The 27,798-nt window shown below is 44.9% G+C and overlaps 3 protein-coding genes across 4 annotated transcripts in view; 2 read left to right on the forward strand and 1 right to left on the reverse strand.

The window, feature by feature from the left end:
• Nucleotides 1–3,520: 3,520 nt before the first annotated feature.
• Nucleotides 3,521–10,012, forward strand: THUMPD2 (THUMP domain containing 2). Its single transcript, XM_030447529.1, is given in 12 exon segments — nucleotides 3,521–3,647; nucleotides 3,650–3,707; nucleotides 3,709–3,843; nucleotides 3,845–3,905; nucleotides 3,953–4,030; nucleotides 5,151–5,203; nucleotides 5,524–5,611; nucleotides 7,514–7,523; nucleotides 7,791–7,818; nucleotides 7,820–7,906; nucleotides 9,548–9,575; nucleotides 9,577–10,012. Coding segments are annotated over 12 exon segments (1,068 nt in total). The 3' UTR covers nucleotides 9,892–10,012.
• A 1,566-nt stretch (nucleotides 10,013–11,578) lies between these two features.
• TMEM178A (transmembrane protein 178A) lies at nucleotides 11,579–16,425 on the reverse strand. The gene is given in 8 exon segments (XM_008505021.2): nucleotides 11,579–11,764; nucleotides 13,228–13,349; nucleotides 13,352–13,453; nucleotides 13,504–13,512; nucleotides 14,636–14,754; nucleotides 15,500–15,528; nucleotides 15,531–15,618; nucleotides 16,409–16,425. Coding segments are annotated over 8 exon segments (672 nt in total).
• A 3,272-nt stretch (nucleotides 16,426–19,697) lies between these two features.
• The window catches only part of MAP4K3 (mitogen-activated protein kinase kinase kinase kinase 3), an 83,637-nt gene continuing 75,536 nt past the window's right edge, over nucleotides 19,698–27,798 (forward strand). Inside the window, exon 1 of one of the 2 annotated variants that reach the window (XM_030447153.1) lies at nucleotides 19,698–20,188. In XM_030447153.1, the coding sequence (XP_030303013.1) occupies nucleotides 20,066–20,188 (123 nt within the window). In that variant the 5' untranslated portion in view covers nucleotides 19,698–20,065. The remainder of the gene's footprint in view (nucleotides 20,189–27,798) is intronic. The other variant, XM_030447152.1, reaches the window with a different exon arrangement.

The following is a 27,798-nucleotide window of genomic DNA, read 5'->3' on the forward strand; positions in this document are numbered from 1 at the left end:
TCAGCTGATGGGCACACTAGCTATAGGGGCTTATAAGTTGTGAGGAGGGTGGTGGGTGGTACATACATGGCCCAGCATTGACCTGGGCAATTCTGTTGTTCCATTTCACTGCTAATCTGCTTTCAGGAATGATTTCACAACTCTTCTGATAGGTTTTGATGTGTCTTGTTAGTGGGACTGAGGTTATTATTTTCACGCTATTGCTTTAAGGGGTGGTGATCTGGTGGTGGTGGTAGTATGTAGTCTGTGTAGTTGGTGGATTGTGGGTTAGCAGTTCTAGAACAGGCTCCTCTATGTGGATTTGGGGCCCTGCCAAGTCCTTAGTGTTTTAAAAGTTTTCAGGGAGATACTTTGGTGAAGCATCAATTATTACAACCAGGCATAGTGGGGCATGTAACTCCAGTTTATGTCTTAGTTTTTGTGGGGTTTATTTAATTGCGGATGCGAAGAGGTAGTATTGAGGGTGGCTTTGGGTGCATTTTAGGCTTATGACAGATCAGTTACCTTTTGATCTTAGTGGCTTTGATATCATGTTGCCACGCTTTACACCATATTGCAGTTTATTGGGGTCTCTTGTGTGACTGCAGAGGGTGTTAAAAGGTTCACCAACCCTAGCTGCTGCTATAAATCAAGTTTACACTTACTGCTTTGTTTGTTACTGCTGGGTATACCCATGGGGGTGCAGCTAAGCAAGGTGTCTTGGGCTATGACTTGGCTGTGCCTGGTGCCTGCTCCTTTTGCCTTAACAAGGTGATCAAGGGCATTTCCACTGTGCTGCAGATAATTGCATGTTTATGTCTAGGTAGAATTAATGGTAACATTAGGAATATGTCTTTTGTCTTTGGGGGTGTGTGGCAGCCATCTTGGCAGCTTCAGTTCCATGGACACTTCAGTGCCTCAAAAACAGTTCCTCTTTTGTTTCTTGTTTGCTTTTTGGGATTTTCTTGTTGTTTCAGTGTTGTTTTTTCCTTGTGAGTTGGTTTGGTTTTGACTGTTTGTTGTTTTTCATATGTAGGACTTTTCTTTCAGCTGTGGTACATTGTGTGTGTTTGTGTACAAAATGTGTATTTTATTTATTAATTGAATTCGTGTGCTGATGATATGCGAAAGTGTGAATAACATGCTAACAACACTGTGGATATTTGGTTGAAAGCTGCTGGTGGTATTCAGGCTTTTGGAGGGAGTGTAAGAAATTATGTCCTGCAAGCCTTCACTAAGTAGCATTAGGAAGAGTCTGTGGGCAAACCATAACCAAATGTAAAATGAAGTGCAGCAGTGTTAAGATGATTCCTTGTATACTCCAACCATACCAAAGTGGCCAGGACTGTAAGCTGTTGGTGGCTCTTTTCCATAGAGGACTCAAAAAAACCCCAGAAGATTGAGGGCTTAAAAAAAGCCACAGGGTGGAGAGCTCCCGAAAAAACAAGCAGCACAAAATCCACATGTATGCCACTGCAGAAGACTCAGCTGAGCACCTCAGGCTGAAGCTAAAAAAACATGCAGACAGCAGAGACTTGATGGATAGACAGAAGGCTTTGGTCTATGTCCCTGCTTCCTGTCTATTGGTTGAACAGAACTCAATGGTATGTTTACTGCATACAGTCAGAAGAGTCTCGCTGGGGTTCTTTTCATCTGTGCATGAGTCATGAGCAAGAGACTACGTACTTTACATAGAAAGAGAAAAGTCTCCCCTTGCTTAGCTGAAGCTTTCTTCATTTCACTTATATCATCTGCAGGTTGTGTGTATTCTACATAAAGAACAAGACCTGCACTGCTTGAGTGAGGTATCATCTGTCCAGGTATGAAATACACACAGCTAGGACACCATCTCTAAATCTTGACACACATAGAATATATACAGAATACACACAGAAATTATAAAGGGTATGTAGAGATGGAGATACATGTAAATGCATGTCTTTTGAGAATATAGATACACCCCCACAGGATCTATACAGACACTAAAAACTCCTATAGCCAGGAAGAGAAGCCTCAGCTGATCTCATCTCACTGAGATTTTTTTATTCTCTCTACTCAGAATTGTCTATATATAATTAGTATACACACACAGCAAGCACAACCATGTTTTTCTCTCCATACATGCACTCTCTACACAGAAAAAACAGACCAGACATACAAATAGACATTTGATAAGCTCTTATTGATTTATGAGGATAATTTTTACTTCGTATTTATCTGAAAATGCCTTGTGACATTGGCTACATAGCAGGAGCTATGGGAGTCATGCGAGACAAAAATACAGCCTACCACTATCTTTTACAGACTGTCCTGCTGCAGGGTTTTAAAGTTAATTGGCCTCGGTATTCCTCATGCCTCTCTTGTTGTAATTAACTCAAGAGGACTCTGCATGGGCATAAGTTTAGGCATATGTCAGAGACTTGGCAGGATTGCAGGCAAGTTGATTAACAGCAAGGAGAGATGCCTTTTATAAACCTGTGGCTTTTATTCTGAGCTGAACCCAATAGAGTCTTGTTTGTTTCTTTCAATCCTGGAAAGTATCCCACATCTCTTAATCCTGGACCAAGTGCTTTCTGGGGAGGATGGCATGGTAGGCTGGTCCTCTCTGTTCCTAGGAATGACTGTCATCAGTGGTCTGGTTTTCTAGAGTTGCTGAATTCTTCTTGTGTTGCCCTGAAAATCAGGGTCCATCACCCGGTGTGCAAGAAGCCAATCCACACACAAGAGTCAAGATCTTGGCTTTAATTTCCAGTTCTGCACAGAAAAGGGAGCCAGGTGGTATTCCACAAAATGAGCTCAGCTTCCCAAAACACAGGGTCTACTTTCATACACAGAAACATGTAAAATTACTTTATCTCTAATTACATGTGATTGGTTATCTAGTTCTTCACTTCCACTTAAAGTGACAGTCCTTAAAATTTTCCCCACGCATGCTTGAAGAGTTGTGTGCTTCTTGTTAGTAGGGGTCCCTCTAGCCTATGTGTAGGTATTTTCTTGTGTTTATAGGACATTAATACACTAAGGATACATTATTATGGTAATTGAAATTAGTCAGTGTTTTCTAACTAGTGCTCAAGGCTATAACTAAGATAAGTTGTGGGGAGTACTCCTTTCCCTCCCTTTCATCTGCCTTGCAGGCCTGTTTTTCAAGGACAAGTTGCTGACTATTGGGGAAGTTTTTTCTTCTCTTTCTGTTTCAGTGTTACGTAAATCCTGTTTTTATTCTACATGTTTCTTTGTTCTCTTTTATGTGATTTTTTTTCAACAAAATTTTACTTAATTAGTAACTAACATCATTTGCACAATTTAATCTTCACTCTGCAGAGCTTGTAGTCAGAGGGATGCCTGGGTCTCTGCTGGTGTGGTAAGTGGGTGTTGAGAGCTCAGCTGTGCCTCTGGTTGTGGCTGCTGCTGCAGTTCCTGGGTTTGCCATAACTGAAATTTAAACACAGTCTCTGTTAACAGCTGGTCCTGATCCATAGGAAAATCAAATGCTGAGACTGGGCCACTTTACCTGAAACTGCTTTTTCTTCCAGGGAAAATGCTGCATGAGATTAAAAGCCTTGTCATGGAGGAACCAAAGTATTTGCTGGATGTTATTTCTATTTGAACAAACCTTCGTGGGAGCAAGGGGGAAAAGGAGGGTGTTTCTCAAGAAAACCCATTGCCTCTGAAGAAGAGACAAATATTGTAGCTAAAAGGCAGAAAAGAGAACAAGTGAAAAAAACTGTCTGAGGAATACCAAGTGGAACCTGGAGAGAGGTATGTGGTACCAGAGAAGAAGAATGACCAGGGTTTCCTTAGAAGCAAGACTTTATTAGAAGACCCATCCAAAAGCAGTTGAGAGGAACCTATTGCAAACGAGCTTCAGTTTCAGAGTTTCTTGTCATTGTAGTGGAGCAGTTGCCAAAACACTTACTTCACAGGTATGCTAAAGTATTTTCACTGCTGTGACTGTTCTTCCCCCTGGCAGGAGATTGGAAGAGCCATTGGCATAGGACTGATGAAGCAGTTTGGGTGGCGGGCTGATCTGCGGAACCCCAGTCTGGAGGTAGGGTGCTGTCTGCCAGATGGGCTGTTGCTGCTTCTGGAATTGCCATGATACCTTTGGTTCTGTTCTCCCTTCCCTTTGCACTCAGGACTGTGGCTTCTCTCTGTCTTCCTGCTGCTGAATTTAACCTGAAATCACCTGGCAATACTGAGCAGAGGTTTTTGGTAGCCACTGTCTGCGTGCCTTCCAGAGAAAATAAACACCAGAATGTCCGTGAGGGGATGCAGCTGCAAGATCATCTTCTCATGGAACTTCACTTGAGAACACTGTTTATGGAAAAACCTTCTCCTGGAGCCTGTCCCTAACAAGCACCTTGCTAAAGGCACCCTGCAGGCTGTCTGTAGACCTTGGAAAGGGCTCATTGCTCTTGACAAGATGTTTCTCCATCTCCGTGCTTGGCCTATGGAAACTGCGCTCAGCACTTGTGTTGGGAGCTCGGAGGCCTTCTGTAAAAGCTCTAAGTCAGTGTCTTGGCTCTGCTTTTCTTAGGCTGTGCATCAAATACGGCTTTGTTGAGTCTCAAGTGGGGCTCTTGTTTGTATCCAGATGTTTTCTCTGAAACCATTCAAGTGCTGAGGACTGGCATATTGTTTCTCTCTGGGCTGTCTGGGGAAAAGACTGCATTCATGCAAGACCTGCTGGGGAGCTCAGTCATCTTTTGGGATGCTCACTATGGGACAGGAGGACAATGTCTTTGAGTTGCTTGTATTTCTGGAATGATTACCTACTTTTGCATTTTGTCTGAAATGCCCCTTAGTGGCATTTTTTCTCTGTGTGTAAGTAGCTGAGTGTTACAATGAATAATCTTTTCCTGATTAGTGTAAATGGCTTTATAATTAAGAATATCCATTCAACGTTATAAAAATCAATTCCCTTAAAAATTCACTTGAAAGTTCACTTGCTTGCTGATGGATTCCTGGCTGACAAAATTCCCTTCCCAGTTTCACTAAATATTACATTCTCTTTAAAGTATCATTCAGATTATTTAATATTATAATTGCTCAAAATGTGTATTCTTGTTCTTAAAAACTAAGATCAGAAGTTTGTAGAAGCATCTTCTGTGTTAAAGCTATCGTTATGTTGGGTTGAAAGTTTCCAAGGTAATTTTTTCCTCTTTCAGGTCTTCATACATCCTAATGACATGCATTTTTTGGTGGGGATTCCTCTTTTCAGGTAGGCATTCTCCTCACCGCATTTGTCTTGGCAGTATCTTGGAAAGGGGGTAATGTCTAAATAGTCCTGCTATGCACTGTGTTTATCTTCTGGTGCAAGATTCACTGGGCTGTCCCATTACTCTGATGGTCTGTCTGGAGCTCTCCTGAGCACATAGGCCCAACTGTGCCATGAGTTTTTGGATAAAAGCCAACTGTGGTTTCTATCTGTCTGCCTGTAGATCTGCCCAGGACATTTGTTCTTTGATATCACATGGGCTTTTCTGGGTGGCTGTGCCATTACCTGACATTGATTTTTAAATTTTTTTTCCCTGTCTGCAGGCTTCCATGGGCAAACTGAGAGTACATCAGCACAGCAGGACTGTGGTCAACAATTGCATGGGCCATGGCATCGCTGGCTGAAATCAGGGTGAGTGAATGTTCATGGCAAAGATGCAGAGGCCCAGAGGAAAGAGGGGTTGCTGTTCATCAGGGCTGGAGCTGGAAGCTTTGAAAAAGTGTGGTGATTTTAATGCCCCATGTTCTAATGCCTGTGGAGAGGATTTGCCTTACGTGTGATCAGAGTGCACAGTCAGCTGCTGTCTGATCAGTTATCTGCTAGGATCCCAGGTCCTTCTCAGGAGAGGTGCTGTTCCTCTTATGCATATATATGTCCAAATGGCAAGGCTTTTTTTTACTGTCCAGGCTTCAAACCTTGTCTGAGGTTGTTCTCCTAAGGGAAACAGAGGCAAGTCGGATGTTTTCCACAGATTAGTTTGGTACCAACATCCATCTGCAGTACAGACATAATTTGTTTCTCTAAATGTCACCTCCAGGTTGGATGCATGCATGAATGTGTTGTGTTTAGTGAAAGTATTAATACTTTTTACTTACGAGCAAATTTGGCCTGGTAAGCCAGTCATTATTGTTACCTACACTGGATTCAGTGGGAGTATATAGATGATCTGTACATCCCTAAGTAAGCTGTGTCCTGCGAGAGAGATATGGAGTACTTGCTTGGAGCAGAGCTGTCGGTATGACAGTGCAGTCAGGTGTCAGCATTAGAGGCAGTGTGGCTGTCTATAGCTAGCTGGGATCTCACTGTTGGAACATACCATGTGGGAGTTTTTTGTTCCTAATGGGAACAGAGCAAGGACAAGTCCAGATAAAATGTCAGTTGTGACTTGAATGTATCAAATGAGCAATAGCAGGGACTCATTAAGTTCAGAATCAAATTGTCAAAGCTTTGCAGTAAGTGAATTTTAAATGACAATGCCTTTCTCCTGGAAGAGGGAATCTTCTCTCAGCTAATGAACTACTCTGGGAAGAAGGCAGTAATTTTATGACTTTATTTCGGACTTCAAAGCCTGAGTCTAATTCAGTCCTTTATCAAATTCACAATAGAAAAAAGTTGGGTGTTTTTCCCTGTGCGTATTTTTTTTACATTGCAAGATTTATTTCTTATTGATATGTATATATGAAGAGAGCTTTATTTCTTATTTAAAAGCTGTGATTGTGCTTGGCTTCTGGGACAGTGGAAGGTACTTCGATGGGGAGCGTTTCTAATACTGAAAAGTACCAGATGTTTGTCACTAGTCAGAAGCTGTTATATTTGCATGTTTTGAGAAGGACTGTCGGTAACTTGTCCTCCATTTGTAGATAAAATTGATATGAAGTAGTTGTGCTTTTAGTGTTGATCCAAGGAATGTCCAAGAACCACCTCCAGAGAGTTCTGAAAAGGCTGTCATGGAGTCACAGTAGGGTTTAGGTAAGAAGCGACTGCTGGACATCTCTGGTCCTGTCATCTGCTGGGAGTGGGGCTAAACCCAAATATTGGTCAGGTTGCTCAGAGCCTTGTCCAGTTGAGTTTCGGAAACCCTGAGTGATGCAGAACCTTTCTCATGCTGGCTACACTCCGTCCGGCACAGCCTGCTTTGTGCCCGGCCTTCATCACCACAAGGGTGCAGTGCTGCATCATCGTCAAGAGAACGGAGTGTTGCCAGGATGCAGAAACTGTGTCGATACTTCAGTGACACTGTTTCTGACAGATCCTGAGTGATTATGGCTGTAACCAGAGAGGATGGAGAGGAATTTAACTTGGGATTCCTTACCCTTCGTACATATGCATCTGAACATTTGCAGTAATTGAAGTGTTTGCAAGCTTTGCTCTTCTTTTGCCTTTGGTTTGTGAAAGTGTCCTGTGTGTTGAGAAGTAGCAGTTAGTTCAGAACCATGCAGTCTCCAGTTTAGTTATAAGAATCTTACTCTCATACCATCAGTGGCAGGGAATCTGTGAGCTAAACCACCCACTCACGCGTTTGTCTCTTCCCAGTCTGCACTGGGTTGGTGGCTTTGTAGTGTCATTTGTGAGGACAAGTGCAGAAGGAGCTGAGAGTCTGGGTGCATAACCCACAAAAGAGATGGCAGTTTTGTAAAACGACTCTCTTAATGCCATTTCTGAAGCTGCAAGTGAAATCACCACTGTAAAAGCCCTGGATGTTGATGGAAATTCTTCCTCTTTGGTGAATGATGTTGGAGGATCCTTTCTCAGGATAGCTGCTGTTCATTTTTCAGATAGTCATGTGTAAAGACCTGCCTTTATTCTGCAGCATTGCTGTTGCCTTCAGAAAGCTTTGACACTGATTTCAGATATTCCATTTGGGAAGAAGTTCAAGATCACAAAAGACATCCAGCTTCTACCAGATATTCTCCAGGAAATGGAGAGGTATGAGTAGCCTTTGACATGCTTGGTTCGTGATCTTAAGTGTCGGGTCAGCTTTGGGTTTGCTTTATTCCAAACACTCTCCAGCTCTGCTGTCTGATCCTGTGCAGTCTGTGAGAGTCTTTGACTCATCCCTTAGAGGCTGCTGTGGATTGCCTTGCAAGCTGTGGAGGTGCTGATGGCAGCACAAGCTGACGAGGAATGATGGTGACAGTAAGGAGAAAGGAGAGGATGAACCAGACAAGCTTAAAGCACAGACAGGCAAATAAAGCAATAATCCTTTCTCAATTGAGGTCTGCTTATGTAAAATCATAGGCTTTCATTTTGGGTTCACAACAGAGCTTTTGCCAGGCTGCCTTGGCAAGAGAGATTTCAGGCCAGGAAATGGTGGTATGCATTTTCCTTTCTGTTAGTATATACTAGCATATCCATCTAGCCACCAGGTCTGCTTTTAGATCTTTCATCTCTCACCCTGTCATTTTGTGGCAGAGTTGAGCCAAGCAAATAGCAATCTGCTTCTAATAGGCAGTTCAAACCATCTGCCCCAAAATAATTTCTTGGCTGAAAAGAGGACCTTTCTGTAGAGTTAGTCTTTCACAGAAGTTGGTCTTGCTCAACCAATGCAGGAATGTGGCTGGAAGATGTTGAGGAAGGTGAGGTAGCTCCACAGGATGTCAGGGCAATCCTGTGTCAGCTTGCACTGACCACCCAGCCCTTTGACCATGCTTGTCTTCTGGCCTCATTTGCTCTGTTGGGCCATCCTAAGCAAAACATTTCCTTTAGAGGTGGGGGTGAGGAAGGGACCATTGCCATAAGAACTCCACCGGTTAGGCTGTTTGATCCACTTACTGTGAGCAGAGCCAGGATAGCCTTTTTCTTCTGCTCTTTCAAAGCCAAGTGTAATGTTTGCTCCATGCGCTAAGGAAAATGGATTGCAAACAATGGTTAATTTTCCTCTGTTTCCTGAGTTTCAAAGCCATTAAGGATCAGTGAAACATGGAAAGGACAGACCTTTAAAAATTTCCAAAGGGAAAAAACAGTTTCAGAATTGCCTGACCCAGCTGAGAAGCTCTTGCTGCCCTGGGAAGGTGTTGCTTTGCACACTGGTGGAGGCTCATGCAACCCAAAAATAGGGTTTGAAGGTGATATCACCCTCAGCCCTTGGAAGAATACTAAGAGGGAAAAAAACAGACCCTGTCTTCCCTGCCAGCCCAATGGAAAGAACTGCTGGGCTCAGAAATATTTGGGTGTCAGAACAGGGCCCAGTTCTCCCATTTACACAGAATCGTCACAGTTGAAAAAGACCTCTAAGATCACTGTCAACACCCCACCCCCAAAAAAAAAAAAAAAAAAAAAAAAAAAAAAAAAAAAAAAAAAAATTATCAGTATCTGTATCATCCTATAGTGCTTAATCTACATGGTTTTTAGATAATTACAGCTAGGATGGGTTATGAAGATAGGGATGTTAAATTCCGCTTGGACATACAGTTGAGCTGAGTTGAGCTATGACCTTTAATGTGCTTAGGTGTTTTGTTGAAAGAAACTGCCATCTGAAGCAGCAGCAGTAGTGTTGAGTTCTGCACAGATATACGAATGCCAGGCAGGCTGAGCACTTAACCTTTATTTCTTTTATGCAATTGACAGAGTACTTCGTGTTGGAGGCACTATTGTGTTTGCTGCTGAGTAAAGATCTCCACAACCGCATGGATGGCATTACCAGGTGTGCTGAAAATGAGCCTTCCAATGCCATTTCTGAAGGTGCAAGTGAAACCACCTCTGCAAAAGCCTTCAGTATTGATGGGAATTCTTCCTCCGTGGTGAATGGTGTTGAAGACTCCTTTCTCAGCAGCCAACAGAAACATTTTGGGTCTCTGGTGCCAGATGGCATCTATGGGGTTAGCCTGGGAAGGACAGATGCTTTCATACACAAATACAGGAAGATCTCTACTGCTGTGAATTGGCAGCTCTCCTGCACAGTGCTGAAGTGAACCTGAATCCTGATACACTTGAAAAGCAGCAAGGCAGTGACCCAGTGGAACTCTGCTGATCCAAATGAACCCTGTGCCACTTGTTAGCTTACCATGCTTTCTTTGGATGTCCTAAAGTGTTGCTTTTGTCTTTTGATTCTCAGGAGAGTTGGAAGATCCCTGCTAGACTTTCAGATGTTTTTACTGTAAAATACTGTATGAGACAGAGTCCTCAAATCCTTGTCTAGGCAAGCATCAGGAGGAGTTTCTTTGGGAAAGAAAGTATTTATTTGCAGTGATGGTCACCTTGTTTGAAGTCTCTTTTTGAGGGCTGGATGTATGTTTTACCATGGGCCTTAAGATATTATGTTAAATTTGGAATGGAAAATAAATTTGGAGTGGAAAATAGATTCTTTTCTGTGTTAATTCATTGTAGTGTTTGCCTGTGTCTTACATGTATGCTTTAGCTTTTTAGGGCGAAGAAACTGGTTTCTATTAAAAAAAAACCCATGCTTTTTCTCCCTTGGTTACTTCAAGGGCACAATGTGAAAGATGGAAAAATGTGTGAAGTGGATGAACAGTTTAAAGTGACTTCTACCTGCAATGCAGCATATGGAAAAAATATCCTGAAAGGAAAGAGGTCTTAGCAGTTTTTTCAGTCTATGCAAAAGGTATTTCTGGGGAGAGAAGGGGGGGTTAGTGTAATTCAAGGCTTTTCTATGGCTGCTGAGCTGACAGGGAAGTATTTTTATAGAAAATGACTGCAGATTGCTTTCAGATGCTATTTTGGACAAGCATTAGCAACTTGGCAAGCTGGGCTGGACTCATGCATTGTGATAAGTACAGTGATATGATCAGCAATGTGCCTGGGGTTTGCTTTTTGGTCTGGGATTTTTTCTTTGCTTTCTTTTTGTGGTTTTGTTTGGGTTTTTTTCTTAAAACTTACTGCTGTTGAGAAGTGCTTTATGCAGTGCTGAGGTGTCCTTTCAATCCTGTTGTCATGAGTGTGGGAAGGGGCCCCTGGTGGCTTCAAGCCTGTCCCTGGAAGCAGGCCTATTGTCCATGCTAGATCATGTCAACTGAGGCTTTGTCTAGCCAAGTCTTAAACCTCCAAGGATGGAGATCCGTGCCTACTTGAGCATGTGTCCTTGGGGACACCACCCCCTGGGGGGATATCTTTTCTTTATGGATGAGCTTCCCAGGCTGCAATCTGTGGCTATTTCTGACTACAGGACTTTGACTCTTTCATGTCTATAACTGCCTTGTAAGCAGCCACAGCCTCCTGCTGGATTCCCCTCTGCTACCTTCTCATGAGAGTACCCAAGCTCAGCTCCCTCCCCTCACAGGCACTATTCTCCAGGCTCCTGACCATTCTTGCAGTCTCTGCTGGGCCCTTTCCTGTTTCTCCACATCACTCCTGAACTGGAGGACCTAACAGTGGACGCAAATGCTGGTGTGGCCTTACTATAACCCTAAACAGAGGGGTAAAAATTGCTCTTTAGGCTCTGCTAGCCATGTGGTTCCAACTACAACCCGTTTGTCTTACCTGCAGTGGGAACATGCTTCTGGCTAATGGTCAGCCTGTTGCTGGTTGTATCCTCAAGTTCTTCTCAGCAGAGCTGCTGCCCAGCTTGAATCTCCCAGCCTGGCTGAATACACAGAACCCATGCACAGACCTCTGCTCATCTCCTTGGAATGCCACAAGATGCTACCTCTCAGGCTGACTGGGGCTCCTCCGAGTGGCATTTTTCCTGTTTGTTATGGTAGCCACCACCACCACCACCCCCAGTTTAGTGTCACCCATGCCAATTGTGCTCTTCATACAAGGTGGAACCAAGTTAAATCTTCTTGGTGTTATAAACTTTCTTGGTGGAGAGAGTATTTCTGCCTTGACCTGTATATGATAAGACAACCACATGAACAGGACCTAACTACTGAGAAATACTTCTCTGTGCTCAGTGGTAAAGCCAAACACAGAAACTCCGGGAAGGCTGGCCCCAAAGCTGTGCTTAGTGGTGATACTTGTTTGTCTTGCCATTACTTCCAGGCATCCTGATTGCTCCTAGATCAATTAATTGATTTCTTGTGGTTTTAGTCTTCTTTGTACGATTGTGTTTCTTAGCCTCATTTGGCACTTTTTTCTGCTGTCATTTTATTGATGGTGATTGCATTGAGGCAATATTTCTCTCTTCCTCCACTCTTGCCTCTTCCCCTTCCTTCCACCCCAACCCTTTTGCCCTTCAACCAACCTTCCTCTTGCATCTCCCTTCTCTTCTCAGTCCTATGTTTATAGTACTCTGTATTTTACCCTCACCACCTAAAAAAAACCAAACCCAAATCAACCCTTCTGTGCTCAGTTTGTACCATCCAACCTTAATGCAGAATTGGCTTCTCTGATTGCTCTGTTCTGTCAGCAGTGGCTGCTCTCTTCCAGAGGCTGTGGCCCCTGCAAGGCAGCCTGGGTTAACTTCCAGGGGCCAATTCTTTCCCTGTGCCCACTAGGTGTGAAACACCGCTCTAGTAATGAATGTATGGATACCATGCATCAAGGGCAACACTGGCTTTCAGGTGATGGCAGAGTGGTGATGGTGAAAGCAGCTTTGGATGAATTATGACAGATCTACAGAGCACTGAAGTCTCTTAGCTGTGGGGACTAACTCTGTCAGTATGACTGCTGTCTGACAGTCTGATGTCCCTGCCATTAAGCATTGGAAACATACAGCAGCTCCCCTTCTAGCATCTCCCATCCCTGCACTGGGTAGCTTCTTGACCAGTTCTAACTCCAGCATGCTGCACTGCCCCATAGGGATGCTTGGTGTCCTGGTTTATGAACTTTCTCTGCCTGGCAGGAGATACCATTTCCAAGCTGAGAAATGGCAGCTGACACAAATGCTTTTGACAGGGGTGGGTATTTTACTATAGATACTGTAGCTTGACAGATGTCTTATAACCAAAGCACCATCCAGGAGTGCACAGGAGTAATTTATTCCTTAACATACAGATCCTTGGAAAAAATAGAAATAGTCCTAAATTCTAACATCTATTTTTCTCCCCCTTTTACCTGCCTGTACATATGTACTTCCTCTGCATGGACTTGGGACACTGAACTGAAGCATCTGATCCCTGAGCCATCTCCATCCCCTGAGAGCTGTCTCCTTTTCAAATCTCTCTGCTGGGCAGCATGGAAGAACAAATCGCTGAACCAGTAAAATGTGATGGTCAGATTTTGAAAAATCTGATGTTTGTGCTTGGAATCCTGAGTTTAGTTTTCCCTTCGCATCTGCTTCTTTGAGTAAGTCCTGAAAAATAATGTCTGGCCATCACTGAATGGTGTTGGTGGCAGGTAAGCAGTGATACCGAGGAGTTTCTGGTGGACTTGAGCTGCATGTTGCCTCTGCTAACAAATGAGTAAGCTGTGCAAAGACACCTGGCTGCTACTGTAAATCCCAGAATGCACCAAGTACAAAATACATATCCCTGTCTACATCATCAGGAAGATTATAGACACATGTGGGGAGGTGGTTTAGGTCATATGATACACTGGCTGCAAAAGTGCACAGAGATATGGTGCAAAATATTTCAACTGATCACATTGTTATTTTGAGGTGTTACATAGGATGAATAACAAAATACACATTAGGCCTTACTAATCATGCAAGTTGCACCCAGCCTCGTTGGTAAAAGCTATCTTGGATAGCACATAGGTGATAATTACTGGCATTCATAAAGTTTTTGTGTATCACCCAGTTATGCAAGGCTAAGCCCTAGCTCTGTGGTTGTGAATTACATCCAGCAAACTTTTTGGTTGCTACTTCTAAGAACACAAGAATCTTCACTGTGACTTCAGTCATGCCTGCCCTTCATGCAGAGGAAGGTAGCCAAAGCCCAGCTGTAATCAGCCCTGGCCCACGGGACACAATCACATTGCTGGCGCTGTCATGCTGAATACCCTGTGGGAGCAGAGTCTGCTGCATGCCTCAGAGCAGCCATGGGAAACTGTTCTGAGGAAGTTGTACTGCATGTGCTGCCTGTAATCTGATCTGGAGGTTATTTAGCAGGTAAGTTACCTCCACAGGTGGCCCTCCACATACCTCTGCTCTCTGCTGAAACACTTCTCCCAGCCTAAGGTGTCTGTTGGGTCACTTTTCCTTAAGCGTTTTTCATTAGGCTATGTTTTTCATTGAGCAGCTAAATTAGCCATGCACAATGAATGTATTAAAAAAATATAGCTCTGCTGTGCATTACAGCTGCTGAAATAAAAATATTTCCTCTGGCACAAGAGAATGTGTTGTATTTAGTCTCATGAGTCTGGATGGTTCAGACTCATGCTGGTTTCATATTTGTGCTTTTTTTTACCTTTCCTCCCCCTCTTAAACAACCTGTAATTTTGTGAGTAAGACTTCTTTTTCTTTTTTTTTAAAGTATTTTCCTTTCCTACTTCAGTGTTAGTAGAAATATTCAGTTCATCAAGGACTTTGAACTGCAGCAGGGGACCATTCTTCTCTGGAGAAAAGAGGTACAATTTCATATGTAATGAGGAGGGAGTGGATGTTTTAGCCCATGGTCCTTTTCTGTGGCTGCATGAGGTCTAGAGCATTTTTTACATTTTTTTGTCTTGTTTCCAATTACTGATTATTCCACTTGTATGAGTAAGTGACTCCCTTCAACCAGGCACAGGAGACCAGAAGAAAAGGTGTGCTCCACTTACTAGCAGCACATGCTAACTTCTCAATGGAAACCTGGTGAAGCCTTCATCTGGAATTACCAGGCAGACCTGCAGTGTGCTGGGTGGGGCTTTCCTCCCTAATGAAGCTGACTGATGCCACGATGCACCCAAATAGAAGAATAGCTGGAGCCATGCTTGGGAGTCCGGCCATGATTTTTCTCAAGTCCATTTCCACCAAACCCAAGAAATAAAGAGTGGGTGTTACTACAGACAAACCATTCTCCGAAGAAGGAAGTGGAGGGACACCTAGAAATAGCCCCAAGTGCAGCTGGCCCATTCCAAGCAGACCCACATCTCAGACCTACAAGTGAGTACCTGTAAGTTAGAAAGTGATCCTGTAGCAAGGCTACCACAAACTAATGATTTTGTAGTTGTGTTATAAACTTCCCACTGTCAAATGACCCATATAATCATATGGCTGGAGCCATATGACCTTCAGGACCTAGGTGCAGCATAGTTTTATGCAGACACAACATGATAGACTTAGTTCTCTATTTCCTCACAGTGTTTAAATTTAAACTGACTTGGATGGACAGAAAATACTCCTGTTTCTAAGTGCTGGGGAGGTTCCATGCAAACAGTTTCTGCTATAATTGATTACCACATAGCATCTGTTGTCAACTTGTGACATGTCTCCTGCTGGACCCTGTCCAGTAATACCAGAATGGAGATATTTCAAGCTGGTGCCTGCAGACCCCTACAGAAGCAAGAGGTGATCTGACCAGTGGCTGAGAGCAGGTTACATTCAACAAGCTTAAAAAAATTTGTAGGTGGTGGTCATGCTTTCTTGACTTGACCATAGAAACCCACGAGTAAAAATGAGGGTGAAAATTCCTGATGACAGGTCCCTGGTGAGATTCCTCAGCCCCCCACTTTGCAAACTAGTGTCTCATTGCTGAACACTTATGGAACAGATGCCATTCACCCTGGTGGGGGTTATATGTGTAAGGTTGAAGGGGGCATTGTGTAAGCGTACTGGCTGAGAAAAGTGGTACTTGATAGCAGTGCATCTTTGAGCAATCCTTGATGGAGAGGAAGTTGAGTCATTCCCATGCAAAGCAACCAAACCCAGTATCAGTCTCCCCAACCAGCACTGGGAATTACCCCAGTTTCTCATAGCTTGTTCTTGTCACCTGCCTTCCTCCTTCCCACCCTTTCACCATCTGCTTGGTTCTTGCCCACCCTTTCTCCTCTGAATAATCAGCTCTGCGCAGTATCTTCCAGTAACTGTGTCAAGGATCCCCACAAGACCACTGATAGCCAACAGTACTCATAAAACAATCTATTACGCTGGAGCCTGACTTTTTCCCTCCTCCTTGCCCCTTCCAAAAGGTTCACTGTGCTTCTCTCCAGAAGACACAGGTGAGTATTTCCACAAAGAGGTGTAGAAACATGGGGAAATGCCTACTACTGGGCTGCCGAGCAAAGACAATCAATATTTTTCCTCTCACAACTACCCTTGTGTCTCTGCTGGTAAAGGCAAAGCCTTCTCAGACAAGTCCTGCACTGCAGCAGGAGAATCAATGCTCTGAATAATGCAAAATAGCAGGCAGGAACCCTGCCTGCTGGAAACTTGCTCCAGCTAACTTCTCCCAGGCAGTCTGTGCCAGTCCATGGCAGTGCTGGCTGAGCCACAGAACTTGTAGGGAAAGGTAAGGAAGGCAGAAATGGGCTCACTCAGGCTTTATTTTTTGCAAGAGGGAAGGGTGGGGAAAAAAAAAAGCAGCACAGGGCCTGGCTGGGTTCCAGTTGCCACACACTATACTCCCCAAAGGGCCACCATCTGGCAAACACCATGGAGATGTGCCCTACCTTGTCCTGGCAGCCATTGCTGCCCCAGGGCACCATTTCCCTAAAAATAAATATCCAGGCTGCACTGCTGCTTTTTTACACTCATAGAGTTATCCCTATAAACTTAACACTTAGCTCTTCTCCCTGGACATCAGGAGTGTCTGCAGCAGGAATCTACCAGTATGAGACTCGTGTACGTGGGCCTTCCGTGTATAGAGAAAACTGGGGCCTCTAAATTTAAACTTGCCTTTATATACTTTCCTTGGGACACATCTTACAACCCCAATGAAGATGCCCTGGGACGGACACAAACCACAGCTCTTCCCATGTCCAAAGCAGCTTTCAAGATTCCAGAAAGCACTTGCCTGCCTCCATGTCTGATCCCACTGGACTCCAGGAGGTGGTCTTGTGGCCCCTGTAAGGACACTCTCCCTCTTACAGTGGCTCCAGTCCCATAAGCGAAAGGGACGGGTAGGCCCCAGGTCACAACTTCCCTCTGCAGCACCAGCAGATGCAGGACCTCACATTTCTGTCTGGCATGACAGATGCCAGAGGAACAGAAAGAGGTCTCCAACCGCAGCAAATTGCATTGGCATCACCCATCTGGAGCCAGCAGGAGCCTGCACACACCCAGCAGCTGAGGAGCCAGCTCTCCTGCTTGAAGAAGGGGCCAGGATTTAGGGCTGTCAAGCATGAAGCAGTATTTGGGATCTAAGCAGCAGCAGGAGGGATGGACTGAGAGCACAGCTGCAAATGACAAGGCATCCAGCCTCAGTAAGGTATTTTTTTCTGTGGCTGTGGTGTGATACTGACCACAGCTGGGGCTTCTGATTGCTGGAGGCACAGCAGTCATATGTCACAGTGAATCTCCTGCCATCAACAGGAGAACTCTTAAAGCAAATGCATTGGCTGAACTGTCACAAAAATATTTAACATCCAAATGCAGTTTTATGGAAGGTGTTTGACCTTTCTGTGCAGTGCAGATGAGGAGCCCAACCTGCCTCCCTGCAGCATATGATTCAACTGTCCTGCTGTAGGCATGTCTAAATAGGTGAAAAAGAGAAAGTGGGAGAGGTTGCCCCAGAGCTTGGGGAATTATGCCTGATACCCATCTGATCCTGTTTCTGAAGGCAGCGGAGGGCACGTCTCAGCTCCATCTGTCTCTCTTACCAAGGAGAAGGGACACAGATGCTCCCAGAGAAACCCATGGGTGTTTTAACCAGAACAGAGGGAGTACAGGCAGCTGCTAGGGATAGAATGCAGGATTTAAGGGGAAAAATAACCCTGCTTGCTTATTTCATAATCATTTGTACCCAAGCAAAAACTGACAGGCACATAACATGATAACAACTATAACCCATTTCCCCTCTAATGAGATAAAAATGAAGACTGAGAGGCAAGAGCAAGCGGGTGACAAGGTTATCTGTGCTCTCTAGCAGGATGTCCGTGAGCCTTTCCAGGCAGAGCACAAACTCTCTGGCATTTCCTTCCGTAACTCATTCAAAGCTGCTGCTTCTCCAGAACTTGTCACAGAGCCCTGTCCTCTTGGATTAGCTCTCAGAGCATCTGTGGCAACCCTGTGCAGCTAATCTGCCTGTCCTGGCTCTTCTGCAGCAGAAAGCAGCAGAGTATGACGATTATTTTTGGTCATGCACCAAGAAAAATCACAGCAGCCTGAATCTGATTCTGGCGGGTTTGAGACTGTTTCAGATGTGAGAGCAAAAGTCATAAAAATTAAGCCAAGGACAGGGAGGCATGGCCCAGAGTGGCTGGAGGGACAAATGCACTGACAGACACTATGCAATTTCACAGACATCACTGCTACACCTGCCAGAGCTCAACCCCTTCTCTGCTCTGATAATCACACATCGAAATGGGGACATCTTCAGGGGAGAGGAGGGTCACTGCCATGCCAACATCCTTGGCAAGGTAGGTAGGGGCGGGAAGCAGACTGTGCATCTTTGTGCTCTTGTCCTACTCCTTATTTCACTCACCAGTCACTGGCAGCAGAAACATGGTGGGAAAAGCCATGCCTGGTTTGCCAGAACAAAGCAAGAGATACCCTAGGACCCACATATCACAGAGGCATGCTCCAGGAGTTACACAATGAAGAAGGGTTCCCACAGGCATCTGGCACTTCTTCCACACACAGGGAGCATAATTAGGGATGGAGGCAAGCGCCTACATGCCTCCTCCACGCTGGGAACCCATGTGCAAGATGGGAATGGAAGCAGGACAGGCAGTACTGGTGTAGGAGAGGGGGGTGCATGCTTTATTCCATGGAAGCATGCACAACACTCCAAAAAGCCCCAAAATAAGGGGAAGCAGTAATGCAGATAAATGGAAGACATTGACAGGGTGCCTTGGGTGGGTGTGCACGAAGACTGCACCAGTGGTACGGGGGGACTGGTAGGTGCACAGTATAGTGCACATGTGAGGACATCTATGACATATGGTTCCCAAGTCCTGCTGGGGAAGGACAGACACCCCACAGGAGCCAGCAAAAGCCATAGGAGATCCCAGCAAGTTCTCAGTTTGTGCACTGAAGCAGAGAGCACCCTGTTCCCATGCACCGAGGTGCAGGAAAGTGTGATGCCCCAAGGCAAAGACCAGGGGCTGGGTACCAGGGAGAGAGGAGATGGTTCCCTGTGCACGGGGTCAGCATGCAGGAAGTCCTTGGGCTTCGGGTGCTGCAGGGGCCCCAAGCTGCATGATCAGACGGTCTGCCTCCGAGAAGGGGTCCCCAGTTGCATTTCCAAGGGCTGGTGAATTTATGGTTTCTCAGCTGCATATATGGGCCCATAGAATGGATCGCAGCTCCCGTCACAGGGGTTGGCCCTGGGGAGTGCGAGCTGCATGCATGGGTGCTGCCTTTTGCGGTGGGGCTCCCGGTGAACATGCACTGGGCTGGCCTTTTGGAGTCCCCAGCTTCATGCACAGTGGGATGAACCCTGGGGGTCCCCGAGCCGACAGAGACGCTCAGCCCTGCGGACAAGGCAGCCAAGGCGGGAGTCGATGCCCAGGTAGCAGCAGATCAGCTGCACCCCGGCGTGAGCGGTCAAAACCGGACGGGCGCAGCCCGGAGGCGGCGGCGAGGCGGAAGGCAAGCCCCCGGGAGTCCTCGCAAGCACCGCCGATGCCGCCGAGCGTCGGTCTCCATGCCGAGCGCCGCCACCAGCAGCCCCAGCGCGCTCAGGCACAACCCCGGGGCAATGCCCTATGACCGGCATCGCCCCGCAGGCCGGAGGTAGAGGGAGATTCCGAGCGCGACGCGCTGCTCGCAGGCCCCACCCGGTACCGGTCTCTGGCACGAAGGCTACGAGCTCCGGGGGGCCGGAGTGAGGGAAGCGCCAGGACCCACTGCTCCCGCCCCGCCGGACCTGGCGGGAGGGCAGCGGGACAGCGCAGCACAGCTGACACACGGACAGAAGCGGCTGCCCCGCACTCTCCGGTACCGGGCCGCGCAGTCGCAATGCGCATGGCGGGGGAGTGGGGCGGGGCGGCGCTCCCTGCGCTTGCGGGGTGCGGATCCGCGGCGCCATGTTGCCGGAGCAGGCCGGGGGGAGGTGGTGAGTGCTCCGGTGTCGGGTTCCCTCCCCCCCCCCTCCACCCCTCTTCTCGCCCTCCCCCTCCCGGCCTGAAGGGCCGCGGCCGAGAGGGGCCTCCTCCCCTGGCACCATGAGTGGTGGTGGCGGCGGCGGAGGTAGCGGGCGGGTGTGCGACCTGTCTCGGCGCAACCCCCAGGAGGACTTCGAGCTGATCCAGCGCATCGGCAGCGGTACCTACGGCGACGTCTACAAGGTAGACGCAGCACCGCGGGCCGGGGGGTGGGTGGTGTCATTCTCCCATCCCATGGTGGTGGGTTCCGCTGAGTTGGCGGGGTGTCGTCGACCCCTGTCTCCTCACCCCAAATATGAGGGGGGCTTCTGTTGCTAAGGGACGCCTCCTCCCCCTCTCCCCCCCGCCTTTCCCCGATCCTGAGGGGGTTCCCGCTGGTGCGGGCAGCAAGGTCGTCCTCAACCCCTCCTCTATCGGGGTCTGTCCGGTCGCACCGGCCCCAGTCCTGTTTGGGGCGGGAGCTCTCCCGGTTGCCCTCCGGAGGGGCCCTTCCTGCCGCCGCTCTGGCCGCGTTTCCGTGTTTGTCGGACCGTGCGAGAGGGCGAACCCCCCGGGGGCCACCCCGGTGCCTGGGGGCAGCCGGGTCCTGTGTCCGGTGTGGGGTCGCGGCGGTCTCCCGGTTTCCTGGGGCCCTGGAGCTGCCGCGGGAGTCGGTTCTTGCCGCTGTCGGGTGCTGGATCCGGGGGTCTGTTTCACGGGCGGATCTTGGAGGTCAGCTCTGCTCCGGACCGAGCCGGCAGCTGTCGCGATGCGGGAAGTGCAAACTCGCTTTTTTCCAGGCCAAATGTAACTTTAAATCGTGTTCCTGAAGGCGAGCAGGTCCGTTCATCCCGGCTACCTCTCCCGTTGCTGCCTTGGGTGAAAATCCCAGTGTCTTGTGCTTGTGTCTCAGCAAAACATGAGGCCGACCAGTCGGAGGGTAAACCAGGCAGTCAGGAAAGGTGTAGTTAAGATCAGAGTCTTTCATGGTCCTGTTCTAACTTCAGGAGAAGCAAAACTGAAGCGACAGCAGCAGAACAGAAGTTGAGCTTTTTGAGCTTCATCATGTACTTGGTGTTTTTCTCTGCAGCATATTTTGTTAATTGTGTATCCGGTTGAACTCTTGCCTGATAGGATGCGGCAGCATGTCGCTCAGGTAGGGTGACACTGGTTTTTACCTGCTCCTGTTTGGTGGCAAAGCAGAGGGGAGAATTGAAGTTTGTCATGTGCAGCCTGTTGGAGGAATCACTTTAACCATGTGCTTTCGAAGTGTCTTCTGGTTTCTTTTTGTCATCACAGGCTGGGCATGTGTATTGAGCAAAACTACTCTTGGTAGACAGGACTGTAGGGAAAGTTTGGAGCCATTCCACAATTTGAGGTGCACAAAACTGACACCGATGCTGCCTTTGACCCTTAACTGAATGCACCTAGAAGGAATTCTTCTTTAGTTGGGGCGATTTTGGTTTAATCTCAGTTCACTTAAATGTTAAGAAAGTTCCAGGACCTAAATCCTCTTTTTACTGTGCTGCTAGTCTGCTAACTCTCTGCTTTATTAGTTGCTTAATTGAAAGGGTTTTTTGTGTTGTTTTCCCCACCTTGCCAGCTTGAGTTGAGTATTTGTGAACTATGCTGATGTTCTGATTATCCAAGTCTACTTGTGTTATGCTATGTTGTTTTTTTTTCTTTTCCTCTTTAGTCTTTTTTTTTCTTTCTTTCATTTTCTGCAGTCTGCTTCCTTGATATGTTCAGTTCTATTTCTGTTGCAATTTTTAACTGGTGTATTGACTCTGTAATAGCTTATCAATCAGAATTTTTTGTGTTCTCTAGAGATTTTTATGGATGTGGATTAGCTAAGTCATCCATGTTTATGGTTTAATTTTAAGGATGTTGCCTCCAAACATAGAGCGAATATTTACATTTGCAATGCCATCATGGATGTGAAAGCTGATAAGTTTCATTTGATTTGTCAAGATTTTCTTGATGATTATTGTACTTACATTTCAGTAGTCTTCAGTTCTGTGCTCTGTGAGTGGTCGGTGTTGGCACTGCTTTTTGACTTATTTTGTTTGAGGCAAAGAAGTGGATTTGTTTGTATGTTCACAATCTGTCTGTGACAGCTGGGGTAGAAGGTGATGTATCAGGGCCAGGATACAGTAGGCTGGAATTATTGTTACTTATTTCTTCTCGATGAGAGAGAGGTAAGTGCTTTCTGATTAGATTGTGGACAGTGTAGGGAAAATGAGATGAGTTTTTCTCCTGGGTGGAGTATTGCCTGTTTCATTTTGAGGCAAGGTCTTGCCCAAGGCGCCTTCAAAGTAGAGCATTAAAGTAGCATAAAACTAATAATGAAAGCTGCTTACTTTTAGTGTGACAAAGAGGAAATAATATAGCCTTGTGTGTCATCCACGCATGAGCTTACTAGGGCTTTATTTTAAATTTGTGCCGGGTTTCTTAAAGCCTCTTTCATTTGCTTCATCTTCTCATCTGTAGCTGAACTTTGTGGTTGATGAAACTGTGTGAAGTTGGGATTAGCTGTGTGATGACAGTGCTCATCAGTAGTGGGATTTCAGCTGAGTGGATCCAAGCACAGGGTGGATGTACTTGGGCAGCTTCAAACTGTTCTTTGTAAATTGTGCTTCCCCTCCCCCCAACCCCTTCCTTAGCCTTGCAAGCCGAGTAGGGAGGCGTTTCTGTGTGTAGGTAGGGGTTATTGCCTTAATAAGATGACAATCTTGTTATGTTGACATTCTTGTTAAATGCTGACCTTTCTGTAACCTGCTTTCCTGGCAAAGTGTTGAGCTGAAAGCAGAGCAGACTGGCATCTACTTCCTTGCTCTCTTCTAGCTTAACTGAGCTAAAACAGGGCATGGGTCCAATGTTTGATTTGTTTAAAACAATAAATTATATATATAAAAAGAAAGGGGGAGTGGGTGGGAAGAGTCTCTGCTCTGGATATCTTAGAGTTTGAAGAGGCTGTGGTGTGGACTGAACTACAGAGACTCGTAGAAAATGAGGATATGGGTCAGACTGATACAATCCTGATGCATTGAGTCCTGCTGTCTAGCTGGAAATATGCTAATTCACCAGAAACATGGACTTTTGGCTTGAATTACTCTTTTTATCATTATCTGCCCTCCCACCCAAGTTCAGCTTCCAAAGAGGCCTTGGAGAAGACAGTGACGAATGCATTATCACAGGAATGAATCACAGGAAAGGTAATGGGCAAATTGTTCATGCCATTTGCTCTCAAATGTTCACAATGCAAGTTTGTCATAGGAGAGGAAGTTTTATCTGAGCTGCTTAGTTCTTAACATGTCCCAGAGACATAAACACTGAAGGATCTGGGAGACAGATGATGTTTAGGGCTTTAAATTTTTTTTTAGTGAAGCTGTGTTGCAATATTTAAACTTTTAATTCTACAGAGTTCTTATTAGAAGTTAAGTAAAACACAGGACTTAGAATCGGTTCTCTTGTACAGAGATGTCTCCTCTCAAGACTGGTAAAGTTAATGGAGTTACTACTTTGTGAGGTGGTGGATGTGTCTGTAACAAAACACAGACGATCTGTTAATAGCGGTCTTTTGAGTGTTGAGTGTTCTTGAGTGTTGCATTTTTATGGTTTTCTCTCATTAAACTTACTTGTCAAGTAATTTAGCTTCATTTAAAGCCTAGTTTAGAGACTGATAGCAAAATTGCTTTTCTAATTTCAGCTATGTGTCAGTAAAGTTATTGCATTTCACCTTATGTTTCTGTCAAATATTCTAGTCCAAACCTGTTAGAGAGGGTGGAAATTAGTTATGCTGTTATACAAATAATTTCTGTCTTTTGTGTTGCTGTATTTTACTGCTGCAAAGATTTTAATCTTGTAGGGTGGTCAGTAAAATCTCAAAGAGAAGTTAAATTGTTTGGTTGTGAAAAAGAGACCCCGTCCCACAGTGTTTGAGGAAATATTAAATGTGTTGGTTGCTTAATTTAGTTTCCTCTATGTTTACTTAATTTCTCATTTAGAAGGACATTTCTGTCTCCTGGTAATGACACTACTATTCTAATATTGCGTCGTCCCAAGTCCTCTGTAATTTATGTCATTCTTTTAGCGTTTGGGTTACAAGTACTGCATGTGATACTCTGACAGAGACCATGTTAGTAATGCTGCCATTTTCCTGTTTGCCTCCATCCCAATAACTTTGTTTTTTGCAGTAACTCTACCTAGATTTGAAGTATATTCTGAGGCAACTCTTGGTCCATTTATTTTTGGTCAGATGATTAATTTATATCACAGCATATGTTGGAAAAAAATAATAATTGCTTTGGGTTTAATAAAGGTTGAACTTCATTTGCCATCTCACAGGTCATTCATCAAGTGACCCGAAGTTTTCCATCGTCTTATAAAATAGAATGACTTTCTTTTACTTTCTTGTTTACAGAAATTCAGATAGTTGTGATAAAATAGTGAAACTGTCATTCCTGCGAAGATATTTCCTGTATCATGTATGCCTTATCTCAGTTCCTTTTGTCATGAATGGCTTTAGACAGTTAAGAAATGAAGACACTAAAGTCTTGTAGGGTTCATTTTGCTTGAGGTATTATTTCAAAAATGAAAAAGCCTGATTTTCTTCTTCCCAGCTCTTCAGCATGAGAGCTGGTTCTGGTGAGGGAGGTCATGCATCCATCTATCAGCTCAGCTGCTCCACACTGAAGCTCTTGGATTCTGTGGGTATCTCTAGGTGACTGTTACTGCTTTTTCTTCTCAAGTGTGTTGGATTCTGGTAGTGCTCCTGTGTGTTGCTAGATGAAAACATGTCCAGAACAGATGAACCTGAGTCATCTCCTATTTTGCAGAGTCCTGCACACAAATCTCTCCATGTCCATGCCCTTGCTCATCTTCTCTGGGATGATCCAGTAAAGCATCAATTCTTCTTCAGCTCTGCTGCTTCTGAAATATTGAAACTGTGCATTTTAGTTTTGTGCTTTTTGATAGGCATTTTAGTCTTCCTTTCTCCTCCACTGACCTTACAGCTGTTGAACCTCCTTTTGACTTTGCTAGGAATAAATTGTCCACATTTTGGAGGCTCTTTTTCAGCTTTACTTGTCTGCTGAAACTTGTCAGGCAGGCAGAGGGGTGGATGTTTTGCCATCCTGTTTTTACAGCACTAAGACAGCTGTCTGTAAGCACAGACAGTTGACTGTGGTTTCCTTAAGCAAGAATCCATGCTTTGCACAGCGATTTTTGTTTACCTTAGTTTTTCAGATCATCATGTTTAACATCACCTTTATCAGAGCATTGCTTCCTAAAATTGTAGCTGTTGTGTTTTGGTATCATGCCCCTTACCAAGATGTGGAACCTACTTATTTGTATCATAATTCTTAGTAGTTTAATTCCTGTCAATTACAGCTGTGACTTTGCAGTCATTTTTGGGCTGGACTGATGGAACAGTTCACCATTTGCTGAGAGGGGTGATTTCCTACCCTGCTGCTGGCTGTCTTGCTGCTTTACCTCAGGACTGGTGTGGTTAGCTAACTGACCTGGCAGAAAACTAACCAAAAAAAGGGAGGCAGGTGTGTTTTTGCTGCATTGGATGGTTGAATAGGTTCCTTAGTGAGATTTGTGTGCTTGAGGAGAAGCCCAAGGGGGTTGGGCTGCCTTTTCCTGAATAGCTGTGGTAATTCGGGTCGGGAAGGCTGGCTGTGCCCTGGGAGCAGTTGTCCTCTGAAGTAACTGCAACTTGTTAGGGAATGGTTCATCTGCCTTTTGTTGAACGGTTCACATAGGAAGTAGTCAGAAACAGAAGCTCCCTGTTGTTACAGTCTTAGACTTTGCTTTTTGACCTAGTTTTTGTTGCAACATTATATGCTTTATATTACCAGCTTCCATTTGGAGGACAAATATAAATTTGGCAAGAGATTTACCTCCTTGGATTTTATGTCTGTACTGGCTCAGCTGCACAGACGTCTTCTTTTTATGAATCTACTATTGGGGCATGTATTATGGGCAATACTAGCTTCTAGCCTTTTTCTTTACTTCTTTCCTCTCCTTGTCTTTTCTAACACACATTGTGCACATCATTTGCTTGGCCAGTGTTTCTCAAATAGAAACCATCCCAGTTCTGCCCCTTTCCATTGCAGTTTCCTTTTCTATTACAGACTAATCAGGTCTTTCAAATCGTGAGGCCTTTTGGATAATGAATTTTTATGTAATTCAATAACAATGAAACCTGGATTTTTCTAGCTTTTCTTTCTCATGATTGGCAGTTTTTTTATGCAGCATTTTGATCCTATATCCCACTGTTGTCACAGAGACAGTAGCAATTATTTCCTGTTTAATCAGGCAGTGCTTCTCTAGTTTGACTTAGTGGTTATTGGATTTTTTAAAGCCTCCTCCCTAGATATGGCAATCTAGATCTCTGAATCAGGATCCTTATATGGTTTTCCAGAGCAAACATTGTATAAATGCTGAACAGTATGAATAATGTGGCTGTTGTAGATGCAGGCATTGTAGGCTGGTCTTTGCTTCTGGAAGACCTGTGTAAAACAGTCTCATTGCCAGATTGAAATCTGCATTTGAAGAAGTTAGTTGTAGGATCCTACTCTTGGAAATATGGATGGGGAGGAAAAAAAAATCTTGGTGTTGCTGTTAACCTTATTGTCATAAGTCCTGGAAATTAAAGCACTTTAGGAGCAAATGGAAAGAAAAAAAGAACATGTTCTGTTTTGTTTTTTACACAAGACTCTTTGAAACTTTTGTTTTCATTTGCCAACTCAGAAATACTTGTTTGGAATTGTTCTTCAGCCACCTTCTCCTTATTGATGCTTCAGTCTCAAAGCCCATAATAATGGGCAACTTTAGCGTGATTCTGCTAAATGAAAGCATAAGGCAGTGTCCTCAGCTTACAGTGGTATTGTAAGGTATGTACACAAGCACTCTTAAGAGTCATAGGCAGTTCAAACACTTGCTAAGAAGTATATGGTACTTCAGTTTTTCTCACTCTCATTCATGTTAGCCTAGGCAAGGGATTTTTTCACAACTGATGATTTCAAAGGTATGTGAGGACATCTAGTAAAACCTGGCAGGGGTAACTAAACCTCATCCTTTGCAAGGAAGCCTTGTGTCACTGCAGTCAGAATAATCTCTTGTGTATATTCAGTTTAACAAAGGCAATTCATATGATTTGTGATAACACCTTCAATGCTAATAGCCTGAATGAAATAGGATGCAAAGGGATAACTTATTCAGATTGTCAAGTCATGTTTTTTTAAGCAACAATTTATGCCTTTAAGTAGTTGGTAATCTGCTGTTCCTGAAGGCATTGGTGACCTACGTGAAATCAGATTTTGCTCTGATATACTGGTCCATGGAATGGCCAGCTGTCCAGAGAGTCCCACTACTGCTGTTACTGGAGAAAGAAAACAATGACTAAGCCAAAGGTGAAAAGACACAAGGTTTGTTTTTTCCTGCCTGTGATTTTCAACAGTCCTTTTGAGAACATGATGTTGAAGAAGAAATCCCTGTAAAATGGGAGAGAGCCAAATTTACCACAAGGTCTGGAGATTACAGGCTTGACAAAGCTGCCTGCTGCTCAGACTGTTCCTTCGGCTGGGATTTCACATGTCGTGCTACAGATGTGTTAGTAGATTTATCTGTAGATTTGTGTATCTATAATTGATACTTTTTTAGCATCACCATCACATAAGTCTTTGTGATAAGAATCCTCACGTTTTAAGCAGATTTTTTCTGAAATCACCACAGACTCTTACCCATCTTCTATCTTGGTTTAGTTGCCATAGCCCTCTGCAGAGCATAATGACATATGTAGCCAT

Source organism: Calypte anna, chromosome 3 (assembly GCF_003957555.1).
Source record: "Calypte anna isolate BGI_N300 chromosome 3, bCalAnn1_v1.p, whole genome shotgun sequence".
Classification (NCBI taxonomy): domain Eukaryota; kingdom Metazoa; phylum Chordata; class Aves; order Apodiformes; family Trochilidae; genus Calypte; species Calypte anna.